The 17403-nt window shown below is 30.8% G+C and overlaps 1 protein-coding gene and 1 long non-coding RNA gene across 2 annotated transcripts; one reads left to right on the top strand and one right to left on the bottom strand.

The window, feature by feature from the left end:
- The first annotated feature begins 6998 nt into the window (after positions 1-6998).
- LOC143044232 (uncharacterized) lies at positions 6999-11394 on the top strand. Its single transcript, XR_012968600.1, has 2 exons — positions 6999-7214; positions 10919-11394. It is a non-coding gene; the product is annotated as an uncharacterized LOC143044232 (long non-coding RNA).
- A 1509-nt stretch (positions 11395-12903) lies between these two features.
- LOC143044231 (TGF-beta-activated kinase 1 and MAP3K7-binding protein 1-like) lies at positions 12904-15629 on the bottom strand. Its single transcript, XM_076216162.1, has 2 exons — positions 15406-15629; positions 12904-15022 (listed from the first exon to the last, which is right to left on the bottom strand). The coding sequence occupies exons 1-2, from the start codon at positions 15591-15593 to the stop codon at positions 14176-14178; spliced, it is 1035 nt and encodes a 344-aa protein (XP_076072277.1). The 5' UTR covers positions 15594-15629; the 3' UTR covers positions 12904-14175.
- Positions 15630-17403: the final 1774 nt, after the last annotated feature.

Here is a 17403-nt window from a genome sequence, read left to right as displayed (position 1 = left end):
TTTCCGACTGGTTTGTTTCATCGCCTGTATTAAATTTTAAAAGAATCAACAGTTGAAAGCAAATTCAAAATTTACCACAATATAGTTAATTTAATCAAATTTGCCCATTTCATAAACAAATTAAAGCAAATTTAATCTCACCTATGAACAAGAAAACAAATGGACGCAGATAATTTTAGCGGAAAACTACTAGAGGACATTTTAGCGCAGACATTAGAGCCCATTTTAGCGCAGGATTAATCTGTTCAGCTGTATTTTCAATAGACCATTTTAGCGAAAACTTTCCTAGTTGAATAATACTAAAACCACGAGCATTAATTTATGCTGGCTTAATATTAAAGTTGTATGTATATATATATATGTTCATTTTGGTTCATCATGGAAATAAAAGTTATTCTATAGTTTTTCTTGATACTATCATCAAATTGCAAACAACAACATATATAAAAATACAATGTATAGACGAATGTGCACCACAATCTAGACACGATAAAGAGAAAAATCAGTTCCTACTGCAACTTTATGAACAGTATTGTACAGGGGGTATACCCAGAGCGCATTATGTACGTTCTCTGGAATATAAATTCCAGACTAGAACGGACTTTAAAAATTTGATTTTAAAATTTTAGTGTTATATACTTTAATGGACATGAAATTTTTTCAATTGTGCTGTCTTGCTTCTATTTAAAAAATATATTGATCATTAATCATTAATCATAAAATGGATTAAAGCATTGCTCTAAAGTGGGCATTGATAATTTCCATTTTCGCTCGAATGCGTTTAAAATTTTGGGCTAAAATGGGCTTTACTTCGGCGCTAAAACATTAGATTCTCTTTCTCTAAAATGTCCTAACAATGCGCTAAAATGTCCTCCACCGAAACAGATACAGATATTAATTTGAACTAGATTCGATAAAAATCTGTTAAGATATTGTATCAAAATTATGATAATTAGAAATGAAAAATTATAAATTTTATATATCAGATCCCTTTTGCACTGATTGTGCATGGGTTTTCTCTTCTAGATCTCGCGCATGGGTCTTTGTTTTTAATAAAAAGTGTGCAAATAAAATAAATATTGAAACAAACATATAAAGAAAAATGCAAGGATGAACTTAAGGATGTTTCATTAATCCTTGTATGTGCCCATCGAAATTGATAAAGAAGCATGCCAGGATTTTGAGGAGGGGAAGCATTTTTTATCCTTGCATGTTCCCATGTCCCTAGAAACACACTATCCATGTGCATTCTTTCTGATTTGAAAATGTGCAGCATAAATTGATCCTTTTTCTATTATAATCGTTCGTTCTAAGACACCAGGTCCCATGAACTGAATAGAGAACTTCAAACTTCAAATAATAGATAAAAGGGGAGGGTGAGGGTTTCAGACCTGTTAAGAAAGTTTTGAATAAGCATTCAATGACATATTTGTCGCTGGACGTCAGATAAACAATGTCTCAATACACAAAAAAATGCGCCAATGTTGTTTCAATCAATCTCATTATTATAATTAAATCATACTACTGGTAGAGAAATTAACAATTTGTTATATCAAATTGACAATTTGTGTTATTTCTAATTGATAATCTGTTATATCAAATTGATAATTTGTTATATTAAATTCATATTTTGTTATATCAAATTCATAATTTGTTATATCAAATTCATAATTTGTTATATCAAATTCATAATTTGTTATATCAAATTCATAATTTGTTATATCAAATTCATAATCTGTTATATCAAATTCATAATTCGTCATATCAAATTGGAAAAAGTTAATTAGCATGGCACGTAAAGGCTTCCGTAATTTGCGACGGTTAGGCACTACATGTCAAGTTTTACAGAACGTTACGTCAAAACAAGTAAAACCAGGTGCTCCGCAGGGCGCAGCTTTATACGACCGCAGAGGTCGAACCCTGAACAGTTGGGGCAAGTATGGACAAAACATTCAAGCGTGATACAGCTCTGAATTTGGATTGTGATCAAATTTTTGACATTACATGGTTTTTTTTTTACACAAAACAAATGTCAAGATTTTACAAATCAATTAAAGATTTCTTCTTTAAACTTTTTAAATCTAAAATTAAATAGTTGACACAGCATAGGTTTCTGACACAGAATGAATGTGGTCTAATGAACTTAAAATTTTTTTTTTGCCTTTGAGCAATTCACTATGCTGTTGAATATAAATCCTCTCAAAAAAATATTTGAAGAAATTTTCTTTTTATTTATGAAATCTAAAATGAGAAAAATTTAAACCCCCCCCCCTCCTTTTTTTCACATCCCTGTTTCCCTTTTTCCAAAACTGATATCAATTCAAATTTCTAATGGAGTTTGCAACAATAACTACTCTTTTAAATACATCATAAAATATTAAAATGTAAAATAAAGTGCTTGTTATCACTGAATGGTAAAGATTGGTTGGTAGTAAAAGTGAATATACATTGTTTATTGTATAAAACAATAAAAAAACTTCATCAGCAAAATTTTATATTGGCAAATTTCCAATGAAGTTATTTACATTAAGTTATTGGCAAATAAAAATAGAAAATGACATCATAGTCATGTCTGGCAAATGTCCAACATACATTATCTAAAAACATTTTAGATAAGATAAGGAAAAAAAGCTTCATCAGCAACATTTTATATTGGCAAATTTCCAATGAAGTTATTTACATAAAGTTATTGGCAAATAAAAATAGAAAATGACATCATAGTCATGTCTGGCAAATTTCCAACATATATTATCAACTACTATTCTATACAAAGAAAGATAACTCCAATTGAAAATTAATTGCTATTGCACAATATTGTGCAATTAGATATTTCTTGCTATTGTGCAATACTGTGCAATTGAAAATTTCTTGCTATTGCACAATACTTGATATGGAATCCTGATTTGGACCAACTTGAAAACTGGGCCCATAATCAAAAATCAAAGTACATATTTAGATAAAGCATATCAAATAAGCCCAAGAATTTATTTTTTGTTAAAATCAAACTTAGTTTAATTTTGGACCCTTTGGACCTTAATGTAGACCAATTTGAAAACTGGACTAAAAATTAAGAATCTACATACACAGTTAGATTTGGAATATCAAAGAACCCATTTATTCAATTTTTGATGAAATCAAACAAAGTTTAATTTTGGACCCCCATTTGGACCAACTTGAAAACTAGGCCAATAATTAAAAATCTAAGTACATTTTTAAATTCAGCATATCAAAGAACCTAACTGATTCATATTTTGTCAAAATCAAACTAAGTTTAATTTTGGACCCTTTGGACCTTAATGTAGACCAATTTGAAAACGGGACCAAAAGTTAAGAATCTACATACACAGTCATGACAGTTAGATTCGGCATATCAAAGAACCCCAATTATTCAATTTTGATGAAATCAAACAAAGTTTAATTTTGGACCCTTTGGGCCCCTTAATCTGTTGGGACCAAAACTCCCAAAATCAATACCAACCTTCTTTTTATGGTCATAAACCTTGTGTTTAAATTTCATAGATTTCTATTTACTTATACTAACGTTATGGTGCGAAAACCAAGAAAAATGCTTATTTGGGTCCCTTTTTGGCCCCTAATTCCTAAACTGTTGGGACCTAAACTCCCAAAATCAATACCAACCTTCCTTTTGTAGTCATTAACATTGTGTTTAAATTTCATTGATTTCTATTTACTTAAACTAAAGTTATTGTGCGAAAACCAAGAATAATGCTTATTTGGGCTTTTTTTTGGCCCTTAATTCCTAAACTGTTTAAACCAAAACTCCCAAAATCAATCCCAACCGTTCTTTTGTGGTCATAAACCTTGTGTCAAAATTTCATAGATTTCTATTAACTTAAACTAAAGTTATAGTGCGAAAACCAAGAAAATGCTTATTTGGGCCCTTTTTGGCCCCTAATTCCTAAAATGACGGGACCAAAACTCCCAAAATCAATACCAACCTTCCTTTTGTGGTCATAAACCTTGTGTTAAAATTTCATAGATTTCCATTCACTTTTACTAAAGTTAGAGTGCGAAAACTAAAAGTATTCGGACGACGACGACGACGACGACGACGCAGACGACGCAGACGACGACGCCAACGTGATAGCAATATACGACGAAAAATTTTTCAAATTTTGCGGTCGTATAAAAAGCATGGTGTGACATTATGACTAGACAAAAGTATAGTCGCTGACTGTGTCGTTAATTCTTCAGACATGTGATCGAAAATGGGTTCAAAAAAATCCTTGAACAGTAGATTTTAATGTTATATAGTATTTTTTGTGCTATTATAATTTCAAATTTTCCCCCTTCAAACCTGTATAATATGACTTATCATACTTGTAACAAAAATGTAAAAAACGGCGTTTTGTGACATTTTGACTAGACAAAAACAAAAAGATCGCGTTTATTTTTTTTCTCGACATTTTCTCTTAAAACTTCGACACAATTTTTTTCATACACTTAAAAAAATAGTTTTCACGTTTGGATAAAATTTCATATCGTAGAAAAGACTGTAACTGCCTATTACTTTTCATAAGACACTTAACAAATACGCCAAAAAGTCAGAAAACGGCGAGTGTGACATGTCAACGGATTTAATAAAATGAACAATTTAGGACATAATTTAAACAATACTTACTAATTGAAGACATATAAAGTTGTATATTTATTATATAATTTTGACACAGGAAGGGTTGATATGTAAATTGTGGTTTGGATCTGCAGCATTCGTTCGAATTTTAAAGAGCTCCAAAAAATATGCGAGATTTGGGTTTTGTGACAGAAATACAAATTTCAAAAAATCAGTAATTCTGACACGATCTTTTGAAATGTTGTAACAAAACTTTTTATTTTTTTTTCCTTATTATATACGGAATAAAAAGATATATCATTTTCGGAATAATCTATTTGAATTACCTTTTAAAATCACTCTTAACTTTACACCTATCCACATTTTTTTTCTATTTTCGGCTTGACCACAAAACAAAGTCAACTTTTCGTCCTGGTCAGACGCGTCCAGTTAACGATGACGTCATAAATAAAACATACACCATTAACACCAAAGACTACTCTTGCTAGGAGTACAACTTTTTTTTAATAAGTTTAAAAAATGACAAGAATAACTTCAAAGCAACGCTGATCATATGTCGCTGTGTTACTTGTCTACACGCTCAAAATCAGTGATATGATGGATCATTCGTTTAACAAAATTTGTAAGGGTTCCGCGGAACCCAGTGTCTCGCCTATTTTTTCTGTAAATCACAGGCTCAACAACAATGAGGAAAAAAATCAATAAAAATATTCCTCTTGTTACTATTTTATGATTGTAAGAAAATCTAAGTCCATTTGAAAGTAAATTACAGAAAAAAACAGAGTAATCTTTTTACAAACTTTACTTCTGGATACAATCTTATGATCATAAATAAGGTTATTTCCAAGTTTGGTACAAACCCAGGATAGTTTAAGAAAGTTATTTAAATTTTAAAAACTTTAACCACAGAGTGAATGTAATGGTTCCCTGCAGAAAAAACTAAGTCCATTTATAAGTAAAATACGGAAAAAATTGAATTTTATTTTTACAAAATTTTCTTCTGGATACTATCTTATGATCATAAACAAGCTTCTGTCCAAGTTTGGTACAAACCCAGGATAGTTAAAGAAAGTTATTAAAATTCTAAAAACTTTAACCACAGAGTGAATGTAATGTTTCCCCGCAGAAAAAACTAAGTCCATTTATAAGTAAAATACGGAAAAAATGGAATTTTATTTTTACAAAATTTACTTCTGGATATTATCTTATGATCATAAACAAGCTTCTGTCCAAGTTTGGTACAAACCCAGGATAGTTTGAGAAAGTTATTAAAATTCTAAAAACTTTAACCACAGAGTGAATGTTTTGTTTCCCCGCAGAAAAAACTAAGTCCATTTATAGTAAAATACGGAAAAAATGGAATTTTATTTTTACAAAATTTACTTCTGGATACTATCTTATGATCATAAACAAGCTTCTGTCAAAGTTTGGTAGAAATCCAGTATAGTTTAAGAAAGTTATTAAAATTTCAAAAACTTTAACCACAGAGTGAATATTTGTTGACGCCGCCGACGACGCCGACGACGACGGAATGTAGGATCGCTTAGTCTCGCTTTTTCGACTAAAGTCGAAGGCTCGACAAAAATGAATAAAAGTATTGATTTTAAGGCATATTCCATTTCTACTTTTAATTACGCTCATTTTGATATATACATTTATATAGTTATCAATTCCGAAACTTCTAAACAATGCAATAAAGGCGAACTGGAAAGCAAAACCCGTATTATCACCAACACCGTACGCGACGTCTATCTCTTTTCAGTTTTTCTCTTTTGATTTGCTACATTTTGTGTTATGTAAAGTGTTTTTGTAGCGTACTATACAAAGTAACCCGCTGTTTGAAAGTCATAAATCGAGATCCAAAAAAATCCGATATATCATACGATATGAATGTGGTCATTGTAGTTGAGATCTGCAAACGTTGAAATCCTCGTTTTTTGGTCTCTGCATGTAGTCTGGTTGATAGTTGGTTCAATATAACACTTCTCCTTGTTGATCTTATTATTATTGCGATATATTTCACATTTGAACTATATTCCTTGTTGCGATTATAAGGAATATTTCGACCATTTTAATTGAGATATTATACCGATATATAAAATTGATAAAATAAAAACATTAATTTAATGTTTAGAAAGTTGGGACTATTGGAAAACGTAGATGACAAAAAAATATTCCTAAAAGGAAATAACCTTAGACTATGGAACTACCTGTAAAAGTATGTAACATTATTGTACAATTTTATAAGTCCTTGTCATGCATCCTAGCTATTTATCCTCTTTTGATGTTATGACAACATTTACATAAACATGGATAAAATTAAAACAACATTGACAATAACATGTAAACATTTCATTGAGGTTAAATATTCTAGTCTCCGATTCGTTTTTGTAACATAGTTTTAATGTTGACATTTTCTTTCTTCAGCGATTAAATTAGTGCAAGTGTATCATTGGTTAGTAAAAGCCTATATAAATTAAAATCTGGATTCTTCAGAGGATTATTGTATTCCATTTGAATTAAATTTGCACTACATACAAATCTAGCTATAGGAACATGGATCTTACTCTATGGAAGTCGGTATTTATTTTTCTGGTTACTCTAAACACATTTACTACAGGTAAATTTTGTTTTATATAGACATAAGAAGATTTCTTATTCTACTTGTACCATTTTGCGGCAACCATCAACAAACTGATTAGTTTGTCACTTTTTGGATGCGCATGTAAAGATGTGGTATGATTGACAATGAGACAACTCTCCATCCAAGTAACATTTTGCAACAGTAAACCATTATAGGTCAAAGTATTTATTGACAAAAATGTATAAAAACAATTCAATACATACCAACATGAAGTGGTGATTGTATGGTCTTCAACCATGAGCAAAATCCATATTGTAAAAGAAGCTATACAAGTAAAGGTTGAGATATGACAAAATGTGAAAAAAATAAAACAAGAAAAAATACCAGCCTGATTTAGGATCACACAAGTATTAATGATATACAGCAAAAAATAAAATACCAATGAAGTACAGGGACCTGACTAAGGACAGACATAGATAGCTCAGTCTAGCCCTTACCTGAGACAGTGATACATAATGAAAACATAAGAACACTTTCTAAAAATCAAAAGGAATGGGTTGAATCATCAAATCGTGCGAAGCACAAAAATCAAATAACAAAGCGACAGAGCGAAACAACACACAGTACAGATATCAGATTTACTGAAAGCTAGTTCAGAACAGATCACAACTTAATTATATAATTATCAATCGGTACGCATCCAACAGATTGATTTAAATGACGTCTCAAACAGAGAAAAGCATGTTATTGTATAATAGCAAATATCAGTTCCGCCCGGGTTTTATACAATACGGGTCTTCAACACATTTTTTGATCGCAGCTTTGCTAGATTTGTTTGTGTTTGTTAGCATTTGGCCACTTATGTTATCTGTCTGTTTATTTGGTAAAAAACTTTTTCGGAATTTTGGTCCTCAATGCTTTTCAACTTCGTACATTATATTATTTGGCCTTTTAAACTTTTCGGATGGGATTGTCACTGATGAGTCTTTTGTAGACAAAACGCGCGTCGGCGTAAATACAAAATTTAATCCTGGTATCTGTGATGAGTTTATATATAATATATGTTTACATAGTTACAACTTCTCATCACAATTAGTGTCACATTCACTTATTATGTCTGTTTGGGTTACTCCCGCAATTGTGTCGATACATGCCGGGAACTGAACTTTAACCCACGGCGATACAAATGGGAGGTTTAACTAGCTAAATAATCAGGGTTAATCCATAATTCCCTTCTGAAAATTACCAAACCAAGTCAAGAATATGACAGTGTTTAATACTTGTTCCGTTGGTCAATTACGGTTGATTGTCAGTTTTATGGACTTCCAACTTTTCAATTTGTCTTTGGGTTCTGTACCCATTCGTTTAACTTCTTTAAGGACTATCAGTTTAGAGCTTTTTTTGGAGTTTGGAATTTGTGTAATTTAACATTTTAGACCCAGCCATTCCGGTTAAGGAGGCTCGAGGGTATAAAAATTTCAGAAAAAAATATTTAACATTTTTTTTTTCATTACAAATTTTATTTATTACTTTATCAGTTGTTACTTTATCATATGTACACAAATCATTCAAACAATTCAATTCATTTTGGCATCAGATGACTTTTTAAATGTATGTTTCACTAAAAAAAACTCCGAATTATCTCCCTTTGGTGCAAAAATACCATTTTTTTGCAATAGAATTGAAAAATCTGTTTTAAATCATCGGTGACCTATATTTTTATTATTATTATTTTCAAATAAGCTGTACTTAAACTAAAATATTGTAAGATAGCGATTTCGGTAATTTAGTTCTTTTTTTATTTCGATATAACCTCTTCTATTTTTCTCCTATTAGTTCAACAGAAAAAAAAGTACTTTTACAAAAATGTATGCTTCTTTCGAAGGTAGATTGTGAGCGTAAATGAACGATGACCTCATTTTTTATTTTATTTTTCTATTAAAAATAAGATAAAGTTCATTTATAGAAAAAAATAGCGAAATTCTATATTAAGAAAAAAATTTGATTTAGACCCGCGACCCCTCATAACATTTGAATGCTTCGAAGTCGAACCACGATCATTATTTTCTTTAAGTAATATGTTGATCCTTTTGGGGAAAACAAAACGTGAGCAGTTTCATTTTAGAAACCGTTCACAAATTTAAAGGGGCACTAGCTGTCAAATTCATGGTTACCGATTTGACTCAAATTCTCATATTTGATTTATAACAATGTAAAACATTTAACCAAACTATCAAAAGTCTAAAATAAACAGTTTATAGAGCATGGGGTAGATAATATATAGGTTCGTTTCGTGTGTACTTTAGTCCAGACGCCATCTAATTAACTATCGATTTGACCTCAGATGACCATATAAGCGATGTAAACATAAATAAAGATATGAATAGATTAAACCAACACGTGCAATTTGATTTGTATAGGTTTGTTTGATTTTATTTTATAGATTAAAAATAGATGCTTCTCATTGTTTTTAACCGTAAAAGAATGATTTTATGTGCATCGAATTAGTAATCAAATGATTTACCGTAGTTTCACTTTCATTGTTGACATTCTTTTTCTTTAAATAACCGGTACACGTACAATGCATGCGTTGTCAATCTCTAGCTAGGGGTTAAATTGAAGTCTACATGAATACGGATTTAAAGAGGTCGACTCATTCACTTGCAAGTGAATAACTAATTAGCAATGTTTCTCAGCGTAATTTGACAAAATTGAACCTTTTTGCTGCAAAAAGCGAATTGTTATTTCACTATTTCACTTTCATTATTGATTGAACAGAAAAAAAATTAAAATTTAGATTTTTTATATTTCTCGTAGCTAGTGCCCCTTTAATTGGCGTCGTATTGATTTGCCTATACAATCTGACCTGTAGTTGATTCCTACTACATTAATTGGACTTTGGCGGAGAGAAACTGTTGTCTCGTTGCCAATCATGCTAGATCTTCTTATTTTGAACAGATATATCCAGTCGAGAGAATGTTAAATTTCGCGAGCCGTAAGGCCATTACCCTCAAGAACATGCTATATCTGTTTAATTACACCGAATGTTAATATTCAAAAAGCATCGTGATCGTGACGTTACAAGCGTCCAGTCGGATAGAGTATTTTTTGGCAAATACCACGACAGAAAAAAAGGCATATCCTTTTTGCATATACCCCGGCGACGTTAAAAATGAACGATATTCATTTGATAACAGTAAATTGGTGAAAAATACACTGGCTATCAACCAATCAAAACCCAGGATTCTTATATAAGGTGTAATTTCAATTATAGTAATTTTCATTCTTAGTATTCTCGAATCTTTTGTTGTCTGTAAAGACAATCTAAAATCTAATTGGTCTCATCGAAAGAATATAGATTGAAAATGAACTTTACAAGAAGCAAAATCAATGTAAACATTAAACAGTATCTCGTAATAGGCTTCTATGTGATTTCTAAGACATGACTTAGCTTTGATTGTTCTTTCTTTGATCGTTTTCCATGTGACTTTTATTTTTTAGATTATAAACATGACAAATTTTAATAATCTGTTAAAATTGTTTGAATCAAATACCAATGCACTATTAGCAGAATTATGATAATGTTAACATGATAACAAACGTAACGTAGAAGAAGAAAGTCAACTAATTAGGGTATCATCGGTTTTTACCTATTCTACTGCAACATATTTAATATATACACACTGACGTACGCATTTCTTTTTAAAATGATAAAGAAGTTAGTGCATTCTTTATTTCAGCATCTGTTGATCCCAAATGTATAGCTAAAGCAAACAGAGGCGATTGTCAATTTTACCAATGTTTTGAACAGCAGAGACAGTGTGGTAAATCTGGTTATCTTATTGGATATGGCTACAAGTACTGTAACAGATTCAAAAGTTTTTACTCGAGTTTTACCACAGCTGGGAAAAATTGGATCAACTGTGTGAGGCCTTGTTTAACAAAAGCTCTGATAGGAAAATATGAAGAATCTTTGGGGCCAGGACAGAAATGTAATCAACTGAAGACGTCCGCCTTTGACACACATGTCAAGTGTTATCTGGATTGTGGATTCTGTAAAGTCTATACATCTAACCTTTCAGGATTGCGTAAAGTTCTGAGTTTCACGGATCTTCTTTCAGTAGATTCATTGAAACAAATCATAAAGGTTGCAAAAGAGTGCATTTTTGGTTAGATTGAAACTGAAATTATTTATCCAATAAAGTAATAAATTCTGTATTCTCTGTTAAATCAACTTTCTTTCAGCAAAGGAAACACTACCACAAACTCACAGCTGCAAGACCAACAACTCTATCTATCCTTCAAACGAATACATGAAATCCTTCTAATTTACTGATTTCACTCCCGGTTTTTAGTGGAGTTCGTGTTGTTTCTTATTTATTATTTATAACTGTTGATGTAAATGTCCTTTGGTTTTGTGAGTCTTTGTTTACTCCTTGATTTTGATTGTTATTGAATTAAGACTTAAAATTATTTATACAGCCATCTATACACGATTTTCTGAACTGTTGGCATATTATGTTTAGACTACACTAAAGATGAATTTTCTTATATGTACCCTTAACACACTGAATGTTGACCACATTTCGATAGGCATAGCTATGACTTTAAAAATGCACGGTCGAAACAATTTTAAAGGGCATGGTAATAATAATAGCTTGCAAGTCAATTTACAGCTGAAACTTAATGATCGTGTCAAAAATAACCTTAATTCTTTAACATTTAAATGTATTTCCTCTCTGATATTGTTGAGAACTAGTTTCAAATTTGCGGTCCTTTTATAAAGTGGACACTATATGAAAAGTCAAAAGTACATGGTCTGCAATTGTTTTAGCATACTCGTATCTTATTTCCATGGAGATTATTCGACCCAGTACCTTCGGTCATGATTTATTGACTTGAAATGTTTTGCATAGTTTCTAGTCAAGCAATGCCATTAATATTTCAACATTTGCATTTTACTTCCAATCGAAATAACATAAAATGTGCATGATATCTCTGTGTCAAGTTTATCCTAAAACAAAATTTATATGAAATGCTGGCAGATCTATACAAATAGTAGATATTGTTCTTGTTAAATTCCTTACCTACTTCTTTAAACAAATGGTAGAATGAGACAATTGAGAGCTTATCATGCTCTATATATGGTATGTTTTTTTAAAGATCATATTTCAGTAATTCTCAATGGATTAGCAAAAGTGTACTTTAGAAGGTTGCTTAATAATTCATACATGTTCAGGACAAATCTAAGAACAATATCTTCAAATATACAAATTGGTTTTGCCCTTTTCAACTGATTTTTAAAGTATGCGTTTATGTTGTACTATTACACCATTGTCACATGTTAGATGAAGATTTGCATGTCTTCAAAATAGTTTAACCCGCCACATTTTGTATGTGCCTGTTATTCATTGTTTTTTCTTAGTTGCTGTTTAGCGTATTTTTTTTTCATTCATTAATAATGATCTTATTTTGTACATAAATTAGGAAATTAGTTTTCTTGTTTGAATCATTTTACATTTGCATGTCATTTCAGTCCCTGTACATGTGTATAGACCTTACTGTCTGTGATTCAAGAAGTCACAGAAACAATATTCCTGTTTAAATGAATGCTCAGCTCTAAGAAATATTCAATAAATATTTAACCAACACATTATCTTCTTATCAATATAATATTAATAGTTGAAATGGGTTTTATAAATACACAAAACAAGATAACAAGAAAAGCTTTTTAAAATTTAATTTTTAATGCACCAGCTCTTTACCATTTTATTGTTCTTTTTGAATATATCACAATCATTTTCAATCACTTTCTCAAAGTCAGTGATAAAAATTATAAATAACAAAGCAATGATCATGTAAACATAAATAATGTGATTTATCCAAAACTTTCTGATATAATGAGTTGCATTCATTTTAGTTTTATACAAATTACAAACTTTATGTTCAATGAACATTCAAAAAGCAGCACAATTGTTTTAAACTTTAAATCTAATTGAAACTCATGGAAAAATTATGGTAACTAAAAACGTTCACTATTCATTTAGAAAATTTCATCATGTTCATATTCTTGCAAAAATTCTTTTTCAAAATGCTTAATTAACCCTGAATATTTATGTACTGATTCAAAATCTGATTAATAAAATATCCATAAAAAACTTAATTACAGAGCTTTACAATAGGGACCAGTATTGTTCTAAATTAAAAATGAAATTATCCTAGTTTGCACAGATAAATCCTGTTAACTAAGCTTCCATCTAAAAATATTTTATTACATTAATAATCAATGTTTTAAACTGTGTGTATTGCACAATAACTTAAATATATATATAGTCATGTTAATAAGCAGTAGATTGATCTCATAGTACATGGAACAATCAACTGTTTCATTTTCCAGAGTCAATATTGTGAAAGATGAAGACCAAAATGTGACCTCATCATATATTTTCCTTTAACTACTGTAATTCCTGAAGGTATTTATGTTCTATGTTTTGTGTACATAAAAAATGGTGACAAAATCTGAATATCTGATTTTTTTTAACTATCAATGCAATCATTACCCAAAAACCTTGCATAAGTATATCTGTTACAAAGTTTCAAAAACAGTAATTTCAAATAATCAGACAAAATGCACTCTGTTTGTCATAAACTTGTCTAAGTAAATTGATTGATCACTTGGGGCTCTAAGTTTTGTAATCAAATACAACAGATTGCCATGATGTTTTATGAAAGTACTAAAATTGCATAAAAATTACATTACTATCTAAAACTTGCATACATTTCTTTATATTCTTGCAACTGTAAGTTCAATTTAAAGTTAAGCATCAGCTACTAGTATTAAGTCAATTGTGACTCAAGTGAAAACAAATCTTACTTAAGTTGTCTTCATGATTTGCTTTCAAACTTTATCCAACAAACAACCTTAGATACAAACACAGAGCTACATCATATATAAAATCTGTCAAGAAAACAGAATAACATCACAAAATTATAAATTTCAATTTTCTGGTCCAGACGTTAGTGAAGTCTCAGATTCCTCGGTAATTGTCTCATATCCAGATTTTGGATTGGTCTCTGCATTCAACGTCTCTCTCTGTGCTTCTGTTAATTCTGCAATTGCTTTATAAAAGTCTGAAAAATCAACATATGGTTCAATTTTACCGTCTTCATCAAGTTCTAGTTTTGCGCATTGGTAAAATCGACTCGGAAACCTGGTATCTCCACTACTTTGTGTTGATGATTCTGTACTGGTACCTCCATTACTGGTATTTAAAGTGGAGTCAGGTAAGGTTGATGCTAGTGTACTTGTTGTGGTTAGCATGATGTCTCTAGGTGGTGACCTCTGTTTTGTAGGAGTAGGAGTTCCTGCTGGGGATTGGGAACTGCTGTGATCTGACAGTTCTATACTTAAAGATGGAGTCAGCGGTAAATGACTCGGGATTCTTGCTGGAGTGGGTGGAGATAACGGATTATAAGGTCCAGTTCGGTTTGGTGAATTAATTGCATTTGCCAATGGATAATTAAAATTTCGAACCAGTAGAGTTATGTCCCCTCGTTTCTTACACAAACTCTTTATTTCTGGGGTGCCAGTCATATATGCATCATGATGCATTCTCACAACCTTGTCAACGACAGCCTGTGCCACACCGTGCAGTGTGCCCTGAATTGAAAACTCTGCTGCCACCATGCGAGCCACTTCAACATTGACACGATCACACTGGATGGCATCTTGTAAGGCTTGATATAATCCATCTGACATGATAATCAGGAAACTGGAGGACTTGTCTAAAGGTATACCTCCATGAACAAAGGGATCAGCAATCACTGGTTCCCTGCTTGCATCCCTGAAAAATAATTGAAAAGCAACTTCAGAATATTGATGATTTGTTATTAAATCAGCAGATTTATTCAATGCATAAAAATTATTAATCCAAAGTAGTTTTTTAAATCAAAATAGGCCCAAAAGACAATTGCAGTTTTTTGGAATTCATAATCTTTTTGTACCAGGTACATTTACTTACAATTTTGTTAACTTAAAGTTTATTATTCTACCACATTTGATGTGTTTGAGCTTTTGATTTTGTCATTTGATAAGGAACTTTCCATTTTGAATCTTGCAATTCAGTATTTTGGTTATTTTATTTTTTCCCAAATGAAAATGTTTATAAAACTATTTTAAGGGAAGTAACTTTTGTAATGAATGAAGTCCAGAACCAAGTATACATACAGCAATAGATCAATATCTTTATATCCGCCTTTCACATGATAATCTCCTAGACATATTGTACTGTCCGAACTTCCTATCAGTCTATGTTGCTTCAGTTTCTCCATGTCTAGACCTAACAATGTCATCCTGTTACATTCCTCCTCATTGACTAACGAATGGTCCACGGACAACTGCATGACCCGAAGCATGCCCTCTTGGTCAGTGATGCATAGCAAGGCCCTTGTATCATCTACAAAAAAATTGCAAAATGTCTGTTAAATTCTGTTGTTATTTTGGATTAATTTAGACCCATATTCTTATCTTTCTTGTGGAATACTACAGACTTTTAGTTAAATTACTTTGAATGAATGTAATGAAAAAAAATACATCAAAATAGTAAAATGTTCTCCAACTACAAAAAGTAATAGAAACAAATAAATACATGATAGCCTTGACTACCAAATCTTTTTATATTCCACAAAAAGAAAATATAAAAATATGTACAGTTTTTTTTAAAAAGTGTGCCATAAATGATTAATCTTTAAAAATGATAAATGCTTAAAAAATTTAGTTTTCATAATAGATCATAAAAGCAGAGTATTTGCGGGAAGGTGATGTTTTATTTTTGGGATTATATTATCAAGATAAGTAGATAACAGAAAAAAACACCCAGCTTGCAAATTTTTACAACAATACAACTCTCATGAACAAATTAATTTTTTTTGTTTTCCTCTTTTAAATACTTGTCTATTGCTTTTGATTTTACGTCCTTAATTACTTTAATTTAAACCAAAACTCTGTAAACTATTCTTCATGCAAGCCGTCAACAATTTTTGTAGAGCTATTTCAAGAATTACATTGTCTTTTATAACAAAACATCATTTTCAGGACGGTTCTATTTAAATGTATGTCATACATGGTTGGGTCAGAAGGGATTTCCAATATCCCAAAACAATTTACATATTCTATTTAATAATTTTACCTTCATCAAATAAACATACAAGACTTTTTTTATGTTCCACCACCCATAATTCATATTTTCATTTGTAACAGAAATGTTATTGTGGTGTCAAACATATTTTGTGGAAAAGTTCAAATACCCCTTACTGAAATATTTTTACCCATAGAAGGATTTTTACCTCTGGTAGTTGTAACTGTATTGTGGTCTTTTCAGCAATACATGGTAATTTTCATTACAGGGTATAAGTCACTATGAATTAATGCAGCTGGATGAGTATTGCTAAAGTTAGAGCTTGCATTCAGATATTTGATGTTTACATTTGTATTCAGATTTTCCTATCACAATAATAAATCCGTATCTTTGTACCTTCTTTAAAAATCACAACCATCATGATAAATGTTCACAATACCTTCAGGAATTTGCCGTTTCAGATCTAATGCATCCTGGGTAATATTTTCAAAGTGTACACCAAAATGTTGTGATTGGTTCAAGATGTAATAAACAATGGAAAATGATGTAAAATTATTTTCATTTTGGGGTACGAACAATGAAATTACCAATGATTTTTCAGATTCTGAAACGGCCAATCACAGTAGTTGAAGGGAAAGATGAGGCCACATTTTGGCCTTCATCTTTCAGAATGTTGACTGTTGAAAATAAAACAGTTGATGGTTCCATCATAACTTCCATGTACTATGAGATGAATTTACTTCATTTTCACAGGACTATATATTTCTCACTTGTTGTGCAATACATATAGTTTAATAACTTTAGATTATTATATGATTATACCTTTTTAGATGTAAGCTTAGTTGCCAGGATTTATCTGTACACACTAGGATTAGTGTGTACACATTTTTAATTTAGAAAAATACTAGTCTCTATTATAAAGGTCTGTAATTAAGTCTTTAATTAATAAGATTTTGGGTCAACACATACATATTCAGGGTTACTTTTGAAAAAGAATGTTTGCAAGAATATGAACATGATGGAATTTTTCAAATAAATAGTGAACATTTTATAGTTACCATAACTCATCCATGAGTTTCAATAACATT

This window comes from Mytilus galloprovincialis, chromosome 9 (genome assembly GCF_965363235.1).
Source record: "Mytilus galloprovincialis chromosome 9, xbMytGall1.hap1.1, whole genome shotgun sequence".
Taxonomy (NCBI): domain Eukaryota; kingdom Metazoa; phylum Mollusca; class Bivalvia; order Mytilida; family Mytilidae; genus Mytilus; species Mytilus galloprovincialis.
This window is presented reverse-complemented; position numbering and strand designations above follow the sequence as displayed.